General features: G+C 37.3%; 2 protein-coding genes across 6 annotated transcripts; one reads left to right on the top strand and one right to left on the bottom strand.

The window, feature by feature from the left end:
* Positions 1 to 657: 657 nt before the first annotated feature.
* Positions 658 to 9,922, bottom strand: LOC140804380 (uncharacterized). Of its 4 annotated transcripts, none has more exons than XM_073160373.1 (7): positions 9,795 to 9,922; positions 7,676 to 8,124; positions 2,728 to 2,780; positions 2,513 to 2,577; positions 2,320 to 2,398; positions 1,297 to 1,602; positions 658 to 1,152 (listed from the first exon to the last, which is right to left on the bottom strand). In XM_073160373.1, the coding sequence occupies exons 2-7, from the start codon at positions 8,101 to 8,103 to the stop codon at positions 998 to 1,000; spliced, it is 1,086 nt and encodes a 361-aa protein (XP_073016474.1). In that variant the 5' UTR covers positions 8,104 to 8,124; positions 9,795 to 9,922; the 3' UTR covers positions 658 to 997. The 4 variants fall into 4 exon arrangements, with proteins under 4 accessions (XP_073016474.1, XP_073016473.1, XP_073016471.1 ...); XM_073160372.1 differs by lacking the exon at positions 9,795 to 9,922 and adding an exon at positions 8,938 to 9,097 and having other exon boundaries at positions 7,676 to 8,165; XM_073160370.1 differs by lacking the exon at positions 9,795 to 9,922 and adding an exon at positions 8,938 to 9,091.
* An 8,468-nt stretch (positions 9,923 to 18,390) lies between these two features.
* LOC140804389 (putative SWI/SNF-related matrix-associated actin-dependent regulator of chromatin subfamily A member 3-like 1) lies at positions 18,391 to 23,097 on the top strand. Of its 2 annotated transcripts, none has more exons than XM_073160386.1 (4): positions 18,391 to 18,888; positions 19,505 to 20,664; positions 21,366 to 21,657; positions 22,019 to 23,097. In XM_073160386.1, the coding sequence occupies exons 1-4, from the start codon at positions 18,531 to 18,533 to the stop codon at positions 22,819 to 22,821; spliced, it is 2,613 nt and encodes an 870-aa protein (XP_073016487.1). In that variant the 5' UTR covers positions 18,391 to 18,530; the 3' UTR covers positions 22,822 to 23,097. The 2 variants fall into 2 exon arrangements, with proteins under 2 accessions (XP_073016487.1, XP_073016489.1); XM_073160388.1 differs by having other exon boundaries at positions 19,463 to 20,664.
* The last annotated feature ends 17 nt before the right edge of the window (positions 23,098 to 23,114 follow it).

Here is a 23,114-nt window from a genome sequence, read left to right as displayed (position 1 = left end):
AGGGTATCATCACGAATGAGTCATGACTAGTCGATACCCACTAGTCTTTGTCTTTGCTTTCTGGCTTGCTAAATCGAGTTATTCATCTTTTATGTTAGAAAAAGTTGCATGACGCCACCTGTCTTTGCATAAATTAGGTGTGAAACTCCCCTACATTTTCATATTTTGGCTATATTTCCTCTGTCAACTTTTTTTAGATCCATTTTATCTTCCTTCGTCCCACTTTCCTTATTTATTTTTAAAAAAAAACTCTTTCGGCCTATGTCCACCTGTTTTCTTCTGCTAAATTTCGTAACCAATGGGCCACTAAGAGATTTAAGCTGGTATAGAAATGAAACAAGACGAGCAAATGAGCCATTTCATGTTTTTTAAAAACTTTTAGAGGCATCGATTATTTATTTGTCCGTGGAAAGTCGAGAAAACACTTTCTAAAAACACTCTTGCAGTCTGAAACAATGCTTCCGTTTGGGCTTGAATTAAAAAACATATTATCCACAGAAGCCATGCATAAAAGATTAATTAAGTATATTTTTAGTTGATAAAACTTATATTGTAACCACATTATTTATTAAATATGCATTTTTTATCTAAAAAATAATTATCTGTGTTTATCTTTGAAAAGATTGACTATTGATGAGAGAGGTATGAACATGTTAAATAAGAAGGTATAAATAATTAATCCATATATTTGTCAGGAACCAAAATATCATTGAGACGGGATTATTCCACATGTTTTCTAAACATCGCCCTTTGGGTTGTACTTCGCTCCTTTAGAATCTATCATAATATTTGGTATTGCATCATCAACAAGATCAAACAGACTCCCCCATCGACGAGATATTTGACCTTCACGTCAAACTGACAATATCTTAAGAAAATCTTTCAAGTTCCGCAACAAAGATCCGTCACGATGTATTAAAATAGGGGTAAAAAAAGGATGTAGTATGTGCACCATATATTCGGAAACTTAAAAAAAGGAATCGTTGTGGAGGGAAGTTTAGATGCTACTGATGTCGACTTTGCTTTTGTGAAGCTGAAAGGCCGGAGTAATCCAGCTTCCACAACTGCACTGAATTCCAGACCAGTTAAAGTAGCCTAAACGAGCTTCACAGTGGGCGCATAACAGCTTACCCTCTAGTCCACCTTCCACGACTGTGTGATCCCACATCAGAAAGCTCAATTACTATTTTGAAAATGGGTCAAACTGACACAAGTTTGGGTTGAAACCACTAAAAGTTAAAAAGTAAAGGCGACACATAAACTAACATATACATCACAAGTTTCGATCTATCTTACCTGTTGTCATCCAACGTAGCGGCTCGACAAAGATAGAGGAACATTCATCCTCATCAGATTTGTTAAAAGGGTCTCCACTTCTCCTTTTATGCCAATCGAAGCACGTCTCACCCTCTCCTGGAATGTGATCCACAACATGGTCCTTTAATGCAACTACTCTACGGCATTTCTTGCAGCGGTAGGCAGGAGTAGGAGTCACTTCTTTATCAAGCGAGTGTTTCACCTCTGATGCATTTTCAGCTGGCAGGCCAGGATCAGCACTGAACTTAGAACCGTCTATTTTTTCTCCACGGTTATAGGAATCACCTGTTGGGATGTGCAAAATATGAGAAGTCCAACTGTGATAACGACCAAGTATATGGTAGAAGTACCATGTCGGGAATACTAAAGAAAATCATTCATGCCACCAATGATCATGAGTTTTATTGATTCACTCATTCACAGAGAAGAGAAGGGTTCTTCCATTCATATTACGATCGACTAATAACGAGTAGATTTGCAACCTGTATTGTTTTCTTTTGGACAACAAAAGACAGCTTCAATAAAATTTAGAATTATTTTTAGAATGTATTGTCTGAAAAGGTGTTCCTACTTGCATCATAATAAAGCAAGAATAGTAATAAAATGTACTGCTTCTCTGTCTCCCACAACGCAAGAAGGTAATTACTTCTCATTTCTATCAGTAAGAAGGGCATCGATACATCATTTTTATCACTCTTTCTTTTCTTCTACCCGTAATTCTACTCCTGACATTTTTAAACCACCAGCATCCGACTGTGAACATGAACAAGTATGAATCGGGAAACATAAACGTTTACTGACAAATCACACTTTCTATGGATACTACCATCCTCTGAACATTGCATTGTTCCTTCGAACAATGTAATTCATAACATATGGATCCATCAAGAAAATGGCAATTGAAGTTGAACTTATAAACGACTAGTAGCACACACTAATCTAGATCATCTAACACATAAAAGAATCAATTAAAAGATAACCTTGTCCAGGTAAAAAAATAACCTAAAATTTTTAAGCGGAAGCGCTTGTACGTTGGGCTAGCACGATCAACCTTAAAACCCATTTGTTCGAACATTTTTAACTGCATTGTTGGAAAAGAGAGAGTCAACCTTCAAATAATCACAAGGGACATCATAAAGCTAAGAATGATCTTGAAGGATCAACTTTTGTATAGAATAATTCAATCTTATATCACCTGCTCCAGAAAACCATCATTCGGACATACAAATTCACAGCTTTGCCGTAATGATTCGATGGCATCTGGAACACAATAAGTTAAAAACAAGATCAAGAATATAAATAATACTAATTATTATTGTAACTTATCAATAAAGGCATTAAGATCTTGTCACCAAATTGCACATCTCAATTTAAAGAACCAAAATTCTAAAACATGTGAAAGTTGCTCACCTTCTTGTGATAGTTGCTCACATTTCATCAGGTATGCTGTAATAATAGCTGCACTGCAACGAACACATGCAAAGAAGGGTGTAAACCCCTAGGGCTTGACAAAGCAGAGAACAAAATCAATTAAAATGTATGCCTTCTCTGAACAAAAGCTGGATATGAATCGACTCAAAACATGAGAATAATCAGGAGTAAACATGGGGTTTTGACAAGAGAAAATTGAAATTAAATAAAAGAATATTGCGATAAAAACCACGAATTAGTAAATATCAGGCGAGAGTCCACACTTTTTAGTGATACCAAAAGAATCCAAGTCATTCTTTCACAAGCAAGCTAATCACCAGAGTAACTTCAATCGTGAGAAGACAACAACGAATATATTTTGTCAATTTATTTACAATTCCACAGACTTCTTGAATTTTGACCTAGTCAACAAGTGATTTAGAGCCATTTCAAGGAGAAAGAGACAAATGAAAATAAAGACAAAAGAGAAGAAAAAAGTAATCCAAAATTCCTTGGATATGCTTCTGAGTCCAAGTTCTCCAAAAAGACCCAGGGTTTTATCGGTGCAATCAAATATTGGCCTTTATCCCAAAAAAAATATCCCAGCCAAAGGCTGACAACCATGGTCAATCTTAGAATAAGCCAGTGAAAGCGGGAAAGTCGGGGACATTTCCGGGCAAGTACAAAAACATGCAACACCGAGACAAGTACTCGGAGAATGCAGATTATTGTTGAAAATTGAACTTCTTAATAGAATACATTTGATACTCATATTCAATGAAAAGATATGTTATCAACTATAATGTATTTGAAATACAAGTAAAAGACTAAAATTTATAGCTTACTTAATTAATTACCAGGATTAATGTTCTCAGGTACCGTTTGATTCGCTATATTATTTATCCATATTTTTAACAACATGTTTATCCAATCTAATCTCATGTTTGATGCACCATATTATTTATTCATCTACCAATCATTTATCTTACACCAACCAAATCATCAATCATCTATCTCACATCAATCAAATCATTAATCAAGTCATTGAATTGAAATTACAATATTACCCTTAATAAATATCATAGTTGTGAAAAGCGCTTGCCTCGCTCGCTTAAGCGCGAAGCGAGGCGAGGCGACCTGGCTGTGCTTCGGATTGTCCCGAAGCGCAGCAGGTGGATCAAGCGCACGCTTCAGTGCGCTTGGCCTGAGAAATTCTGAGCGATCCAATTGCGCTTCAGCCCACTTTTGTTTTTTAAATTTTTTACAAGTCAAACTCAAAACTTAGCCCAAGTCCAGCTCCAAAGGTAAGCCTAGCCCAATTATATGAAAATCCCTATCGTTACGTCTACCTCTGCTAAAGTCCATTGTTGCATTTGTACATGAGTCTTCTCTGCCTCTGCCTTGTCGCCGCTCCGCCTTCGCCGTCGCCGCCGCTTCTCATTTGCTAACCAGTTGGTAAAAACCCTAATTTTAGGAATTTTTGTTTAAAATTACAAATTGTAATACAATAGGTGATTTGTTTTTATATTTCAGTATTTAAACATGTCGAACACAACAATTCCATCAAATCGAAAGGACATTGCTTGGAATTATGCAACACTTCCGGATCCTAAAAATCCAAATATTGTATGATGTTCTTTTTGTGGTAAAATAACAAATGGTGGGATTTATCGGCACAAACTACATTTAGTTGGGGGCAATAGAAATGTGAAAGCTTGTCCGAAGTGTCCGGAGCATGTTAAAGAAGAAATTAAAGGATTCATGTAAAAAAAGAGTGTTTTGAAGAATCAAATAGATGATATTCCACATTTAGATGATATTGTTGATGTGGAAGAAGATGATGATGAGGATGATATTAAAAGTAAAATGAAAGGGAAACGACCAATGTCCTCCGGCCCTACGGTGCAGGTAAAAGGTGTAAACAAGCAGGGCCTATTGATCTTTATTTTGCGTAAGATGTTGAAAAATTTGTCAAACAGAGACGTGCTAAAAATAAAGGTCAATATGATGAAAATAAAAAGAAATTAAGAGAAGATGTGGTTCACGTGGATGTATGATGCTAGAATTCCTTTTAATGCTGTTAAATATGATTCTTTGCAACCTTTTATTGATGCTATTGGGACTTTTGGAGTGGGAATGAAACCTCCATCATATCATGAAATAAGAGTTAAGTATTTGAAGAAGGAGTTGGCAAATACGAACTTACTTCTCAAATCACACGAAGAAGATCATGCTAGGTATGGTTGTACAATCATGGCAGATGGGTGGACGGATAAAAAAAGAAGAACTCTTATAAAGTTTTTGGTAAATGGTCCTAAAGGAAGCATATTTGTTGTATCGGTGGATGTTTCAAGTTATTCTCACACTGCTGATAAGATGTATGAGTTACTTTCTAAATTTGTGAATCGAATTGGAAAACATAATGTGGTTCAGGTTGTAACAGATAACGCAAGCTGCAATGTTAGAGCAAGTAATATTTTAAATTGCAAATTGAATTCTGATTTTTCAATTTTTTAAGTAAATTTACTTCATATTTTCAGGTCGTCTTTTGGAAAACAATTTTCCACACTTGTATTGGACTCCATGCAGAGCTCATTGCTTAGATTTGATGCTTGAGAAAATATTCAAAATTTCTAACCTCAAAAAATTGCATGAACGGGCATTGATGGTGAATGATTATATTTACAATAGACCACAATTGTTGAGCATGATGAGGGAGTTTACTGGACAGAGAGACACAGTAAGAACTGCAAAGACTCGTTTCACAACTGCTTTTTTGACTTTAAAGCGGTTTCAAGTTCAACAAGCAAATCTGAGAAAGATGTTTACATCTGAAAAGTGGGCAAAAAGTCGATATACTAGAGAGGCGGCTGGAAAACGTGTTACAGAAGTGATATTGATGCCTTCTTTTTGGAAAACTACAGTTTTTGCATTAAAAGCTGGCGGCCCATTGCTGAAAGTATTGCGGCTAGTAGACGGTGAAAAAAGGTCCCCAATGGGTTATATCTATGAGGCAATGGACAAGGCCAAAGAAGCTATCGCCGCATCATTTAATAATAATGAAGAGAAATATCGTGGTGTTTTTGAAATCATCGACAAAAGATGGAACGTTCAACTCCATCTTCCTTTGCATGCGGCTGGATATTTCTAAAATCCTGAGTTTTTTTACTCAAATCCTGACATAGAAAATGATGAAGAAGTGTTGGAAGGTCCGTACAAATGCATAGCTAGATTGGTGCGAGGTGATGATTTACAAGATAAGATATTACAACTCAATTGAATAAATACAAAAAAGGAGGACTTTTTGGTTTACCCATGGCTATTAGACAAAGAGCTTCAAAATCACCTGGTAAATAATATATAGAGCAATATTAATTTATTTCCCAACCATTACTTATAGTATAGATACAAACTTTGAATGATAAGAAATTTAATCTTATATTTTTTTGTGTTTCAACTTTCAAGCTGATTAGTGGTCTTCTTATGGTGCATCAACACCTGAATTAAAAACATTTGCGATGAAGATTTTGTACCTCACATACTCTTCTTCAGGTTGTGAACGTAATTGGAGTGTATTTGAACATGTAAGTTAGAAGTTTTTTTACATATTAAATTTAATATAATGGAGTATGAACCTAACTTCTTACTTTCTATTTTTTTGGCAGATACATTCTAAAAAAAGAAATAGGTTGTCTCAACAACGATTGAATGATTTGGTATATATCAAATACAACAGAGCGTTGAGGCGAAGATATGCCATGCGAGATAAGATTGATCCTATTTCTTTGTCAGAAATAGATGATAATAACGAATGGTTGTTGGGAAAGTTGAATGATAGTGATAATGAGAACGATGATAACGATTTGGTCTTTGAAGATGATGATTTACGTTGGAGTGATGTAGCACAAGTGGTTGGGGTTGGTGAAAGTGCATATGACTTTCGATCTCGAAATGCATCTACTTCAAAAAGGAGCGTCATCATCCACTTCAGCAAAAAGAAAGCAATCTTCAGCTCGAACTAGCTTGTGGATGAAGTGGATGAAGAAGTGATCAACATTGATGTTGAAACTAAAGAAGAAGAAGAAGAAGAAGATACCGATGGATACAAATCAAGTGATGGGGCTGATGACGTAGATTTGGAAGATGAAGATGGCGATTATAATGACATTTGATATTTCATCTATCACAATTTGAAAGACTTTTTATTTTATTGATAATATTTTGTTTATTGTGGCCTGACGTAGATTTGGAAGATGAAGATGACGAATATAATGACATTTGATATTTCATCTATCACATTTTCAAATACTCTTTATTTTATTTTGATTTTTTTGATAATATTTTGTTTATTGCGCTTTTTTCCGTAAAGCGCGCGCTTCGCTTTGCGCTTGAAGCCCCAAGACACTTGAGCGCTTTTTTGCGCCTCGCGCTTTTGACAACTATGATAAATAATATTATAAATATTTAATTAATATTTTCAAAATGATAAAACGGTAATATCACATTATCTCAAATTAATCAATCAAATCAAATATTATATTAACTATCATTTTTACATATTTTATTATTAAAAAATATTATTTCTCTCCATACTATTTGTCTCATACCACGAACCAAACGGTACCACGTAATACAACAAAAAGTAAATGAAAGGCAAAAAAAGTGAAGAACATAATAGCGGGCTATGTTCATGAAATGAGTAAAGCTTCGAAATTGCAGGCACTCAAGCTGCTCATTTAATCCAAGTAGAAAAGTTTAAGATCTTTTACTTAGCACTAGGCAAGGATCTATTTTCCCATCAAATTAAGGTAGCAAAATAAAGATCATCACATCTGCTGGAGTGCTGACATCATTTCTATAAAGAGTAAAGACATAACACAGTTTCACACAAAGTGAACGCATGACCCAAATATAGATTCATAATTAACAAAAGAATATTAAAATATACCTCCTTGATACACCAGCAAAGCAGTGCACCAAAACAGATCCCTCTTTCCTACTGTCTTCAATGAAATCCAAGCAAACTTCCAAATAGTCAAGTAAATTTTCATTCTCCATGTCTCTCAGAGGCACTGCCATCCTCACAAACTTCAAATCCTTGCCTGCATACTCCAAAGCGTATAGGAGTTTGTCTGGTGACAGTGAACTCTTTGACCAGTCACCTGAAACATCTTCAGTTCCTGATCCCGCAACATAGACCTTTTTAATTTCTTTGCTTGGAATAGAAAGCCCACTGCGCCATTCCGAGAAGAAAGAAATGGATGCGGAACTAAGGACCGATAGTATGTGTGTGATTTCATTGCCTCCGTTCTGAAGAATGTCGGCAGCATCTCCAATATTGCCAATGAATAAATGCTCACGTACCAGATAAGGCATTTCACAAAATGAATGTTGCACCTATTAAAGTCCAGTATTAATGAGTATTTTTGGAATAAAGCCTGTTCTATTTAAGAAATCACAACATCGTTTCGTGAAGTTAGAAAAGGAAAAAGAACTCTAAGCATGCTCGTTCTTTTACTTGTTAAAATAATCATGAGCAATCACGTTAAATGTTAAAAGCGTTTTTACATAAAAGAAAAGACATTTAAACAAAAAGTGGGGCCAATATTGTGCGCATGCACTGAGAGAGGAAAATGTGACATGTGTTGCCTCCAGAATAACAAGTCTTTAATTCATTTTAAAAAACTAGTAAAATAATTTAAGATAGCAACTTTGTTACACTAAAACATACATTAATTTTATTTTTTCAAGAAACTCTTTATTACTCATAACATAGGTCTAAAAGTTCGATTTTCCAAATGAAGCTTGATCGAACTTCACCTTATCAACTTATCAAACAATTCCTTTTTAAGATGATTTGATTATTTCAGATTCAATGTTTACAACAAGAATGCAACTAAAGAATAATAAACCCCCAATGGTTTCCGCAAATCACTCTTGTCATTTTCATCCAAAGGGGTTAATCGTTACTAAAAACCGCAAAAAAATTCATAATTTTGCAGCGCAATACCAAATGAATTACATTACATATTGAAACCAAAATGAGTCAAATAAACTATCCTATTATCATTCCACAACTGAGCTTGTATCAAGAACAGGCAAAATAAACAATAAATATAAATCTCATGCGTAATTATTTAAAATTAAAATCCTAAATCAAATGAATTGAAGACATACTTCATAAGCAATTTTAGAACCTTTCCACGGTACCTGAGCTCAGAATCTTCTACGAGCTACTGTCAGAATAACGGCAAGTGGCACAAGACCAAAAAGCTTTCGTCCTTTTCTCTTCCTCTATCTTCTTATCTCTCCCCTTCCGATGTGAAATATGGTCGCTTTGTTTTAACAAGAGATTGGCACGTGATGGAATCTGAAAATTGTTTGCACGTGCACACCCGTTAAAGGCAAAAAAAAAAACACCTTCCCTCATGGCCTCAGGTTGAAAGATGTAACACAATTGAATTGTATGGTTTGCTATTTCCTTTTGGCAATGTTATTTCCAGGCACAAATTTTCTAATAATAACGCAAATTTTTTAACGATTCTCCTTCTTGCTCATGGTAACATGTGGAAGTAGTTAATTAGGTGGTATTAATAATAAGAGAGGTTGAGATCATGGGCAACACTCTTTCCTACATCAAAACATTACACCACCTAATGCTACCTTTGATCGACCTGGTGGTTACCAATTGATCGCCGTCTAACTCTTAGGTAGACAAATTTCACTGTTTACCCCCATTATATAGTGTTTATCACGAGACCCGAAGACAGCAAAAAAAATAAGGATAGTTGGAAGGGATGTGGCAGAGGGATTCACTAAACAAGTGATAATTCGATATATCACTATTATCGTTAACCTTTCTCGATTGAATTGTATAAAAAGTTAAAAATGAAACTAAAGCCACAGGTCCACGGCATCAATAAAAAAAAAACATGACACTCCAACACAGAAACAGAAACTTATTCAAACCTACGACGTAAATTTCAATGCAAAAAGATTTATGTGCCAGGAATATAGAAACCCAGAACATTATTTAAAAAAAACGGATTAAACGCACATGTGCTTACAAGGGTGAGTAGATAAGGCAGCAGAAAAGGAGGAGGCGTTGGCAGCGGAGGAGGCGGCGGAATTGGGTAGGGTTTCTTCCCTCAGCACTGACGGCTGCTGAGAGTGGAGGTGATTTTCTTTCTTTTATTTGAAGGGTAAATGGCAAGTGATTTTTGGTTTCAAAATTGTATTATTTAATATGTGTAAATATTATGAAAGATAAAATTAGGCATAATTTGAATTATACTAGTAAGCGTTAACCAATTCAAATCGATTGTCTTAATATAAAAAAATAAAATAAATTGAGTAATCAATTTTGGTAATTTAATATGCTTTTTCTTGGATATATGTATATATTTTAATTTATTTTTTTATATTAATGAGCCTTGTAACAATCGAATTACATTTAGAATTTATTTATTTCACATTTTACTACATATAAACATAACTACAACCCTAAAAATTTATATTTTTTATATGATGCAAATTTTTTAACGTGCTTAAATATTTTAATGTATGATTTGTACTTATAATCATTCTAATTCAGGATCAAATAAATATTTACTAAATTTCTATCAAGTGTCCGTTGCTAATTTTTTTTAAACTATAATATTGCATGCACTAAATTATTGTGAAACTTAAAACTTAGAACTAATCATCCAAAATTCACGATTTGGTTTGGTTATAAAAATTCTACGGATTGATTTAATTTGAAATTTTTATCTAAACTAAACTAAATTGTAGTTTTTTTTTTTTTTTGACGAATAAACTAAATTGTAGTTGAATACCCCTAATAATTAACATGTCTTGATAAAATATTTTTATCTTTGTCTGTACTTTAAAATTTTTAAATTAATTGATCATATCACTCATAAAATAAAATTTATTATAAAAACTCATTTTTAAAAATGTTCATGCTATTTAGATTTATTATAATAAAATTATTTGACAAAAAAATTAATATGCATAGACATTGTGTGCCAATGACAATTATGTATTATAAAACTTGGTAGTTACCTTCGAAGTTAATTTTAAATGATAATTGTGAATTCATGATTTCGTCATGTCATTTTGAAATCCATTGATGTCAAATGGATGAAAATACTTGTAAACCCAAGCTAAGTTTTAATAAACTATGACTTAAAAGAGATTTAAATTTCATTACTTAATAAAAATCAAAATATTTATTCAGCAAGCCATTTCGGAACCATCGAAAAGCAGTTCGGAACCGCTAAACATGATCGAAGCTTCCGAAAGGAGTTCGGAACTTCCGAATATAGATCGGACCTTCCAAACATAGACAAGAGCTTCTGAAGTGTCGTGCCAAATGAGCATCGAAACGTAAGATTTCAAAACCATTGCGAAGTCAAGGGTCCAATGAGATGTTGAGATAACGACGACACGTCACTGCCTAGCGTGTTCAAAGCTTTCGAACTCAACCTATAGATAGGGCACTCGGGATTCATTTCAAGGTACACCGATATTCTAGGCTTTTCCAGCTGTTCCAAAAAGCTCGTAAGGTTTGTGCAAAACTTATGGAGTAAGTGGTGATTTGTTGATCAAGTTATAAGAGCAAAAGTATGAAATGTGTGCCTTAGCCATACTTAGGAGATAATAGTTGAGTTATAAAGCATGAATAGAGAGTAATACCATTATTTGAGTTATAATGTCCAGGATCAGCGAGAAGACAATCAGGATATCCCAAGACTATTCAGATGTACGTATGACTGAGATATTCAGTTGAATATGTCATATTTTGTATGAGGAATCTAGAATGTACATCACTAATTACTTAAATGAATATTCTATAACACGGATCATTAATTTCAAGTTTAATTTTAACATTTGGTTTATTGCTCTGCAAGATTAGTCGACTAATTTTATTTCATTCGTCTCAAATTTGTGTTACACTTCACAATTTAGATTGCCGAAGCTCGTGAACCAATAAAGGTTGGAACCAAGATTTAAATCAGGAAAAGCAATTGATATGGACATTGTTGGTTGTCTTTGAATATATCGATTATGTTGCTTGCATTGGAAGATTACATTTGATATGTCATTGACTCTTGATTTCCCTATTCATTTTTTTCTCAATTTAAAAAAGTGGTTTTTCTCTGCATAAAATGGATCCAGAAGCCGCTCAAACTTCGCGAGAATCGGTGGATTTAATGTTCCATGTGTCGAACATTCTTGAAACTAAACTTGATCGTTGCACTTCATGCTAGACATGGCTTAACGCAGAGTCACTCGCTGCCATTGTTAAGGAGCTTTGGAGAGAATATTCACCCTCTTAAGCAGTAGTATAAATAACTATATTATTCTAGAGGATATTGTTGTATCAAAACACTTTTTTATTTAGTTTGTGACCTTGATTTTTTAAGCTTTCACCAGCTTTGAGAATTTTGAGTTTAACCGGAGGCAAAGCTATGGTGGGCAAGTATAGGCAGTTTATTCCTTACCTCAAATGAGAAAAACTCAAATTCAATATGTATTATTATTCGACTAAATTGTTGGGTGATGTATCTATTATTATTTGCATAAACAATAGATATAGTACCAAATGTGGTAAATATAAGTTGAATACTGTCACTCAATATTTACATGACATTATTTCATTCTGGTTCATTCTCTGGATTTCTCATGTTGTGTTCTTGCTCTCATACATCATACTTGTTCACTATCAATCCTGATGCCCTGGAAAGGCCGATTCATCCTTGGACTCGAGCAAGAAGGGATGACCAAATTTCAAGTTGCTTTTTGGGAAACTGAGTAAAGCTTGGGTACAAGTTAATCAGGGTTCATTTCGTCCGACCAGGATTCAGGTCACTTGACCAGGGTTCACTAGTCCGACCAGGGTTCATCAGCCCCGACTAGGTTCAGGTCACCCAATCAAGGTTTATCTCACCTGACCAGGGTTTATCTCACTTAATCACCAGCAAAGATCTTTCTTGATTAGGTTCCTTCCCATTTGGGAATATAGTGAGGAGACGAGCTTATCAGTATGGGTCAACATGCTTCGAAATCATTAGCTTGACAATCAGTTATCATGTCAAGACCAGAATAGTATGTGTCGCTATGCCTACTGACAAAGAACATGACATGGAAGTCGTCAGAGGACAGGACGTGAGCAAATATCTAATCATGAACAGTGTCATGTCACCATAATCAAGGTCATCATCTCCCCTATAAATACTAAGGTTTGCTCATTCATTCGGGGCATGGGATATTGCATTCTACTGCATTCAATAAACTATCTTTCTACTTAGTGAACATGCACTAACTTGAGCGTCGGATTGACCATGTCGGAAACCTTTCTGGTGACCCGCTGACATTTTCTTGTTGAGTGCTTGTAGATGGTCTAACTTGAGCTCATCCTACCCGGTCAATGGTACTCACAGGCCAAGCCACACCGAGCTCATCCAATCTAGTCAGGTCAGGGACGACAGGCTCATCCCATTAGTCGGGAAAGGGAAATTAGATTTTTATGTCGGGTATATTGCCCACCCAACTCACCTAATTTACCCAGACATTATCATTGATGTCGTCTGTGGGAAATCCGATTTATAGACGTAGATACGGTTTCCATTAAAAAAATAAGCCTGAGCTGCTCCGCACTCAGATTTTATTTATGGCTCTTCATCTAGGCACGAATTTCAGGAGCTATTTCCGGATTGGTATGTAAGGATTAGTGATTTGATTTTTAATAAAAACAAATTCATCGTGAGATGTAGGAAAGTAAAAGGTGGGGGAGGGGGGAGGAACGGCGGCCATGAGCTCGAAACATTATTTAAAATATGAGAGACATGAAATCCCGACACCTTATCTAAAGCTCGAGAGGCATGAGGCCTTGACACCTTATCTAAAGTCTGTGAGACATGAGGCACCGACACTTTATCTAAGTCCTATCTAAATCTAGGAGACATGAGGCCCCGACAGCTTTTCTAAAGCTCGGGAGGCATGAGGCCCCGACACATTATCTTAAGCCCAATATGCATGAGACCCCAACACGTTATCTAAAACTCGGGAGGCATGAGGCCCCGATACCTTATCTTAAGCCCAGGAGGGATGAGTCCCCGTCACCTTATCTAAAGCTCGAGAGACATGAGGCTCTGACACCTTATTTAAGTTCGGGAAGTATGAAATCCTGACACCTTATCTTAAGCTCGGAAGACATGGGGTCTCAACACCACCTTATCTAAAGCCCGAGAAATATGAGGCCTTGACACCTAATCTTAAGCGTGGGAGACATGAGGCCCCGCCACCTTATATAAAGCTCGGGAGAGATGAAGCCCCGACACTTTATCTAAATTTCGGGAGGTATGAAACCCCGACACCTTATCTTAAGCCCGAGAGGCATGAGCTCCAGACACCTTATCTAATGCGTGGGAGGTATGATACCTCGAAACCTTATCTTAAGCCCGAGAGATACGAGGATCCGACATTTATTCTAAGCTCGAGAGACAAGAGGCCTCGGTACTTTATCTAAGTCTGGGAGATATGAAGCCCCAACACCTTATTATAAGTTCGGGAGGTATGAGGCCCCGACTCCTTATCTCAAGCCCATGTGGTATGAGGCTCCATCACCATACCCGGAAGCTTGAGGCACCAACACTTATTCTAATCCCGAGAGACATGAGGCACCACACCTTATTCTATGCCCGAGAGACATGAGACCCCGGCACTTTATATAAGCCCGAGAGTAATATGGTCTCGATACCTTATTCTAAGTCCGAGAGGCATGAGTTCCCGATAATTTATCTAAAGCCCCAGAGGTATGAGGTCCTGGAGCCATGTCTTAAACCATGGAGCCATTAGCTTCCGACACTTTATCTAAGTTCGGGAGACACGAGGCTCTGATACTTCATCAAACCCCGAGAGGCATGATGTGGGGACCCGGACGCTAATCATGTTCTTAATCATCATTGGGACTAATTAATAAATTAGTAAAACAGGGTCTAATTTTTTTTTTTTAAATACAAAGCGGAAACGTAATGTAATTTACTCAAATTACATATTAAACATGAACATACAAATCTTGTGTTATCTACAAGAATTCAACTAGGTTCAACTACATATCAGTGCTGAATCTTAAGTTGCTTCAAAGCCCGGATCTCCACGCTATCTATCTTCTCTCATCCTCTTCTTGACCCTGATCCAGCCCCACCTGTTGTCATGCACACATACAAAACAAGACAACAGCCGGATAACTCTGGTGAGAATAAATCCCAGTATAAACAATGTAAACATGCAGTCATATAAAAGCATATACGAAAGCATATAAGGATTATTCATAACATGTCTCAAATCAGAAACATAAATCCATATCAAACATTCAATAATCATGAATGGTATAAACAATGGAAATCAACATGTCATATCAGACTCAACTCAACCGACGCGTCGTCTCAGAATCGACTCAACTGACGCGTCGTATCAGACTCGACTCAACTCTATCCTAGGGATCCCGATATCTGGATATAGGTAATTATATCGAATCTCAGTCGATAGGAATGAATCAATCCCTAAACGGCATCGATATAATTCATATATTTGTGTCTGGGCGAATCAGCCGCAGAATTGACGAATCAGTCAAGAATTAGGCGAATCAGCCAATAACCAGACAAATCAGCCTGTAATTAAGCGAATCAGCTTAAGTTTAGACGAATCAGCCAATAACCAGACAAATCAGCCGGTAATTAAGCGAATCAGCTTAAGTTTAGACGAATCAGTCAATGACTAGGCGAATCCGCCCATAACTCAACGACTCAGTACTCAATACATGCATTCAGTATTTAAGCAAATCAACCAAAGACTAGCGAATCAGCAGTCATTACATGCAGTGGCTATAAATCAATAGACTACATTTATCAATCTTATCACATTAGCTATAAATCAATAGACTCCAATCATAATTCTCATTAATTGCAAATATCAATGCAATACATAAAAGTATGTGATTTAGGGAAACTCGAGTCAAACCCCACTCGAGTTGTGAAATCCCAACTCAACATTAATTTATACCTTTCTTTCTGTTACTCTGACTCTGTCGAAGTCTCGAACTCGAAGCCTGTCAATACTCAATCTGACAAGAACAATATCGAGGAGTATAATATCAATACACCACTCGAATCAATACTGGCTATAATCAGAATTCAATCAAATTCTGTTTCAACAACATAACGTCCTAGTCTCAATATACCCAGCACTACCATATCAGTCAGATATTAATTCTAACATCTCTTATTTGATAACAAGTCCATTCTGATATCAAATCTCAATCAACTCCACTCCAAAAACCATAACAATTTCATATGGTATCTGTTCCTCAGTCCGGTTTCGATTATACGATGTCTAACATGCCAAGAACATCATATATGAATCACATCAGATTCTGACAACACCATAATTTCAAATCATATCAAAACGTAGCAAAACTTACGTCCAGTTGTAGCGTACGTTGATAGGAACACAGTACCGCAGTCAGATTTAAAATCAGACAGCCGGATTTTGTAGAAATCACAAGTCTATGCTCCGAACTTGTTTTTCTCTCTTTCCTCAATTCTTTGCTTCGTTTCCTTCTTCTGAATCTTAAGAGGGAATGTAGGTATATATATATATATATATATATATATATATTGCATGTAATTCATACGTGTCTTCCCAAAAATTTGCCACCATCCTCTCGCGCATATGCGCGAGACCTACTGCCTCGACGATTCATCCTCGCGCGCATATGCGCGCTATCTCGTCACGCATGTGCGCGCCCCTTCGCGCATATGCGCGCCATGTTTCAGCGCATGTGCGCCCACCATTCTGGACGTTCCGCGCATGTGCGCGCATTCAGTTCGCGCATGTGCGCGCAGAGTTCTGTCTTCCTCGCGCATGTGCGCCCATACTCATCGCGCATGTGCGCGGGGACCCTTCTCCACGCATAATATCCAACCTTCTTTCGGTTCTCTCGATCTGATCCGTTCTGTTTATAATCATAATAATTATCAACAATAGATTATAATAATCATCGCCCAAATCTTTTCAAATTAACCGGATAATTTCTCGGGCCTTACACATGAGGTCCCGACATTTTATTCTAAGCTCGGGAGACATGAGGCCCCAACACAATCTAAGCCTAGGAGCCGTGAGGCCCGAACTACTTATTCTAAGCTCGGGAAGGATGAGACTATTTTATCTAAGCCCGGGAGACATGAGGCCCCAACACTTTATTCTAAGCCGGGAAGGATGAGGTCCTGTCACTTTATTTAAGCCCGGGAGACATGAAGGCCAACACCTTATCTTAAGCCCGAGAAACGTGAGGCCCAGACACCTTATTCTAAGCCCGAGAGAGTTGGCTCTGACACTTTATCTAAGACCGGGAGACATGAGGCTCTGATACCTTATCTTAAGCCCGAGAGACATGAGGCACTGATACCTTATTTTAAGCCCGAGAGGGATAAGTCCCGATTACTTTCAACACTTAGAAAAAATTTACAAACTGTTGGGGCTACTTAGTCCTCGGTCAATGATCAAGGCTGCATAGTTAGCCATAATAACTAGCGAAAATTCAAGAAAAAAAGTTTTGGACTAGAAACTGAATATTTTCATCAATAGTTGAACAACTGCAATAGAGGGAGAAGTCTTCCATGTTTGCAAGGAGAACATCATCATCTTCAAATTGCTCCTTCTATTTGTAGGAGTCGATCTGAAAAAAAAATAACTATCTTTTCGAGGGAGTCCAAACATGACTAATCGGAACCACGAGTATGACTCTGAACTGAATATTAAGGAGGGAGTGGTAATGCCCTGGAAAAGGCTCGGGTCATCCTTGGACTCGGGCAGGAAAGAAAGACCTAAGTAAGACCAGATTTCAAGTTGCTCCTAAGAAACTGAGTAGAGCCCGAGTAGAAGTTAATCAAGGTTCAGGTCACACAACCAGGGTTCATCTCGTCCGACCAAGGTTCAAGTCACCCGACTAGGGTTCATCACGCCTGATAAGGGTTCAGGTCACTTGAGCAATGTTCATGTCACCCGACCATGGTTCATTTCACTTAATCATCAGCAAAGATCTTTCCAGCTCAGATTCCCTCCCACTTGGGCCGATCGCGATGAGACGGTTCCGTCAATCTGAATCAACATGCCTTGAAATCATTAACTTCACAAACAGTGCCCATGAAAAGACCAGAACAATACCCCCAATGACATTTTCTTGTTGAGTGTGTGCAGATCGTCTGACCCAAGATAATCTACCCAATCAAAGGTACTCGAAGACCGGACCGCCCCTAGCTCATCCATCAGATTAGGCCATGGCAGATGGACTCATCCTATCAGATCAAGCTAGAGTAGAGAAAATACAACTCTATACTCAATAGATTGTTCATCCATCTCACCTATTAATCTAACATATCATCATCAAATCCCCATTCCTTTAAACCGTAGTTCAAATCCGTGGGAAACAACATTTTTTGAAAGGAGCAGACCGAATGAATGGAAGCGAATGGGAACACGTATGTTGTAGCAACCTATCCTGTTTCCAAACAACTCGCACGTGCTAATTGAATCACAATCTGCACGTGATTCTCATGTGGACATATATATGCCAACCAAACAGTTGCGTGAATTTAAAATCGATTAGTGTGCATCAGTCCAGCAGTTTCTTCCCCAACTTTTCAAAACCTTTACCCTTCACTTCTCACACTAAAAAACAAACTCAAACTACGCCCTTTTACCAAAAACCTCTCCGTTTCAATCCCAATTCAAGATTAATGGCCGATATTGAATCCGCATCCGATGATCAGCAGGACCCAGTTGATTTTTTCATGACTTTGGACCACTGGCCTTCTACCCCTTTAAGCAGCCCTTTTGATGAGGGTTCGTCTTCCTCGTCTCTCACCGATACGTATATGCTCGGTTTTCTGATCGTTAACGTTGTCGGTCTTCGCCACTACCAGGGTACCATCAGCGGCCGGGAACTGGTGGCTTTGCTGCGGGATGAATTGAATCCATACGACCGGAACGCGATTAAGGTTCTCAATGCCAGGTCCCTGCAAGTGGGCCACGTTGAGCGTTCCGCCGCTGCTGTTTTGTCGCCTTTGATCGACGACCATTTGATTACCGTTGAGGGTAATTTATTGGATTCAATTTTGCTTTGTTGGTGCACTTATTTTTTTGTATATATATATATTGTTTTTTGTATTTGCGTTTGAAATGAGAGTAGCGAGGTTTTTGGCAAGGATAAAATGTTGGGAATATGGTCCAATGCACACTCTTCTGTTTGATTTCTTTTAACTTGTTGGTCTAATATTTTCCTGTGGGTCTTTTGTGATATTGGCTTAGTTTTATTTCAGAGCGTGTTACTAATTTCTTGACGAAGTGATAATAGAAACGTCATAAGAAGAATGACATTTTGACAAATTGAAGAACTAACTTTTTCCTAATATTCAATTGTGCATTCCGATTTTGTGGTTTCTTACAGAGTTTTATTGTCCTTTGGGCCTGCCTTTTCTAACCTCATTTGTACGTTTGGATTATATGGTTTAGTTGGTTTACTGAATTTTGATTGTTATTTTCATAAACAATTGATGATTACAGTGACTTTGTTATGCTGTGAAGTTAGTTTCTAATGCTAGTTTGGTTCCTTATTTTCAAACTCGATTAATCACTTGTCGTTATAAGTGTTTCTCTTCACTTTATACAGGTTCCTGCCAAATGCTTAATGTGTGAGTTTGGAATGTTACAGGAATTGTGCCAAAACTACCAGGAAAGGGAAGAATTTATAGCCTTTCTTGTCAAGTTCACATTTTTTCAAGAATAGAGGATTTTGAGAGGGTAAAAATGGCAATTGCTAGTGGTGGGCTGCAGTTAATTGCTGAAACCGATGCATCTTTCACAGTATCAGAGGCAGCGGTTGTGAAGGAGAAAAAATGTATTTTAGAGGAGAAGAGTGTGGATGAGATATTTAAGTTGTTGGACTTAAAAGTTTGTAATGAAGGTGCCGCTGAAGCACTGGAACCACCAAAAAGCATTATAACTTCAGAACTTTTCTCCCATCAAAAGGAAGGATTGGGGTGGCTGGTTAGCAGGGAGACATCATGTGAATTGCCTCCATTTTGGGTAGAAAAAGATGGGGTTTATGTGAATGAATTAACCAATTACCAGACTGGTACCAGACCTGAGCCTATAAGAGGTGGAATATTCGCAGATGATATGGGCCTGGGTAAAACTCTTACTCTCCTCTCATTGATTGCTTTTGATAAAGCTACCTATTCATCTATCAATGTGGATGTTGGAAATGATGTGGAACTAGGTGAAGAGGAATGCGTTCCTTTGTTAAGCAAAAAGTCAAAAAGAAAAAGAGGCAGTGAAAAGACTGAAAATTCGAGGAAAAAGCAAAAGGTTGAGGATCACAATCAATCTGATGCATTGGATTCAATGACTACGCTAATTGTTTGTCAGCCTTCTGTATTTTCATCTTGGATAACACAGTTAGAAGAGCATACAAGAAGAGGAAGTTTTAAGGTTTATATATACTATGGAGAACGGACCAAAGATGCTAAAGAGCTTCAGAAGTATGATATTGTACTAACAACATATTCTACACTAGCTAGTGATGAGTCTTCGGTCAAGTCTCCTATAAAAAATATCGAGTGGAGACGAGTTATATTGGATGAGGCACATGTGATTAAGAACGTGAATGCTCAACAAAGTCGTGCTGTCACTAAACTGAAGTCCAAGCGTAGGTGGGCTGTTTCTGGAACACCCATACAAAACTCCTCGTATGATTTGTTTTCTTTAATGGCTTTTCTGAAGTTTGAACCATTTTCTGTTAAAAGCCTCTGGAATAGTTTAATACAACGCCCTCTCTCTCAGGGAGATGAGAAGGGCATCTCCCGGCTGCAGGTCAGTATATCTTACTCTATTATTAGTTATATGTTTTAAGATTTAGTTCCTACTGTGCATATTTTCAACACCATCTGCTATGATTTAAATGATTCTCTGTTAGGTGCCATATTTGTTCCCTAGTGTTTGACAGGTGAGGTATGAAGACGTTCTGCTTACATGTATGCATTTGCTTAAAGCTTCGTTTACTTGTAGTTCTTTCCCTGAAGTTCGCGAGTTCATGAAATGATAACTTGTATTTGATGAGAATTCAGCTTATTTCATACTATACCACAAAAATACAGTTTTTCCCATGACATTCGAAATTGGATGTATGGGTCTCGTGTTTCATGTTGGACGTGCTCATGTTTTGGTATTCTCATTGATTTATGCTATAAAGGGCGTATTTCTATGTGTGTGTAGATCAAACCAGAATATGCTTATATACATTCATACATGTTTAGTTAGTTACCTGCACGTGTGTGTTAAAATTCACGTACCTGCACGGTTTCCATTTGAGTTTGGATATCACTTACCATCTCTTTGAATCACAATTGGGGTTTGAATGCTATTTATTTTAGTTTCTTTTTCTTTTTTTTAAACAATAGTTACTTCATTTTATTTTTCTTTTTTGATTGTTTCCCACTGAATAATTGTTGAATCTTCCAAGATTCATAGATTATGTCACAAGTCACAACAATCCTATGTGCATTATGCTGTAGGGTCTCATGGCTGCAATATCTTTGAGGAGAACCAAAGATAAGGGATTGGTTGATCTGCCATCTAAAAGCATAGAGACCTTTTTTGTAAACCTCTGTGAAGAAGAACGTGAGGTTTATGATCAGATGGAAGGAGAGGCAGGGAAGATTGTTCAAGGCTACATTTCTGATGAAAGTTTGGTGGTAAATTATTCTACCATACTCGGCATACTCATACGTCTTCGTCAGATTTGCACAGATCTAGCCCTGTGCCCTTCAGATCTCAGAGCACTCATTCCGCCAGGAAAAATTGAAGGTATTCACTCTGATTTCACGATTCTTTGCGACTCTGCCTCTTCCTCCTCTTCTAATCCATCTCGTTTAGTTAAATTAGATGTCCCCTATACCCAAGAAAATAATTTCTCTCGAGAAAGGGAAACTTGTAGGACTTCGTATCTTTTGGCAATTCAACCATGAAGATGAAAGCAACTTTTTTTACTTTATTCCAGAATGTTTATTTTCTTTGTACAGCTTTCAAATGTTGCATGTTGAATTTGTTGAGAAATATTCCTCCAAACTGCTTTTGGGTGTACTTTTCTTGGTTATGGATAGTGTTTGGAACCGAATAGCTACTTTATATCTAATAGTCGTGATTACATCACGTGTAATCCATGCAGATGTGAAGAACAATCCAAGATTACTCCAAAAATTGCTTTCAGTGTTGCAAGATGGAGAAGATTTCGACTGTCCAATATGCATATCTCCACCAACAGATATTATAATAACATGCTGCGCTCACATCTTTTGCCGATCCTGCATCTTGAAGACGCTCAAACGAACAAAACCCTGTTGTCCATTGTGCCGCCATCTGCTTTCAGAGTCCGATCTCTTCAAAGCCCCTCCGGAGTCTTCTCAGGCAATTCCTTCTGGAGCTTCATCTTCAAGCATTTCATCCAAAGTTGCTGCTCTGTTAAGACTGCTATCCATGTCTAGAGATCAGAACCCATCAACAAAATCAGTCATATTCTCTCAATTCCGAAAGATGTTACTTTTACTCGAAGCACCACTCAGAGAAGCTGGTTTTAAAGTACTCCGTTTAGATGGATTATCGAATGCAAAAAAGAGAGCTCAAGTGATTAAAGAATTTGAAGTCCCTGCGCCAGAAGGTCCTACAATATTGCTTGCGAGTCTAAAAGCTTCAAGTGCGGGTATAAACCTTACTGCTGCTTCGAGGGTATACTTACTCGAGCCGTGGTGGAATCCAGCAGTGGAGGAACAGGCTATGGACAGGGTCCACCGAATAGGCCAAAAGGATGATGTGAAGATCGTGAGATTGATTGCCAGAGATACAATAGAGGAGAGGATTTTACAACTCCAAGCAAACAAAAAGATGCTAGCTAGGAAAGCATTTGGTAAGAAGAGTTCCAAGGATCAGAGAGAGATCAGCAGAGATGATCTTCGTGCGCTGATGAACTTGTGAGTAGGTTCTTACATCAACAAACATATTTGCTGCCAGCCTATGATTTAGCTCATGTGTCCTGTAACTTGTACATGATGTATCCAAAAGAGTTGCTTTGAGTTATTTTGTTGGGCTTATGAGTTGTCGTTGATTAAAGAATCTAATAGTCATATTGGCAATGTTAAGGTGGCTAATTTTTCACACCTTTGTTTTCGACATGACTTGAACCGATAATTGTAATAATTTTGGTTGATGCTGATTTTGTGTTATTCAACGTGCCATATTTTTCGGTTGCAAGTCGTGAAATCAACTTT

This window comes from Primulina eburnea, chromosome 11, assembly GCF_022965805.1.
Source record: "Primulina eburnea isolate SZY01 chromosome 11, ASM2296580v1, whole genome shotgun sequence".
NCBI lineage: Eukaryota > Viridiplantae > Streptophyta > Magnoliopsida > Lamiales > Gesneriaceae > Primulina > Primulina eburnea.
This window is presented reverse-complemented; position numbering and strand designations above follow the sequence as displayed.

Excerpts from the sequence above, each read along its gene's own strand:
- LOC140804380 (XM_073160373.1), bottom strand. The coding sequence starts at position 8,103 with ATGCCTTATCTGGTACGTGAGCATTTATTCATTGGCAATATTGGAGAT. Across the intron at positions 2,399-2,512 it reads ATGATGGTTTTCTGGAGCAG|TTAAAAATGTTCGAACAAAT; the intron begins GTGATATAAGAT and ends CCAACAATGCAG. Across the intron at positions 1,603-2,319 it reads CTTCCGCTTAAAAATTTTAG|GTGATTCCTATAACCGTGGA; the intron begins GTTATTTTTTTA and ends ACATCCCAACAG.
- LOC140804389 (XM_073160386.1), top strand. The coding sequence starts at position 18,531 with ATGGCCGATATTGAATCCGCATCCGATGATCAGCAGGACCCAGTTGAT. Across the intron at positions 18,889-19,504 it reads CCATTTGATTACCGTTGAGG|GAATTGTGCCAAAACTACCA; the intron begins GTAATTTATTGG and ends GGAATGTTACAG. Across the intron at positions 20,665-21,365 it reads AGGGCATCTCCCGGCTGCAG|GGTCTCATGGCTGCAATATC; the intron begins GTCAGTATATCT and ends ATTATGCTGTAG.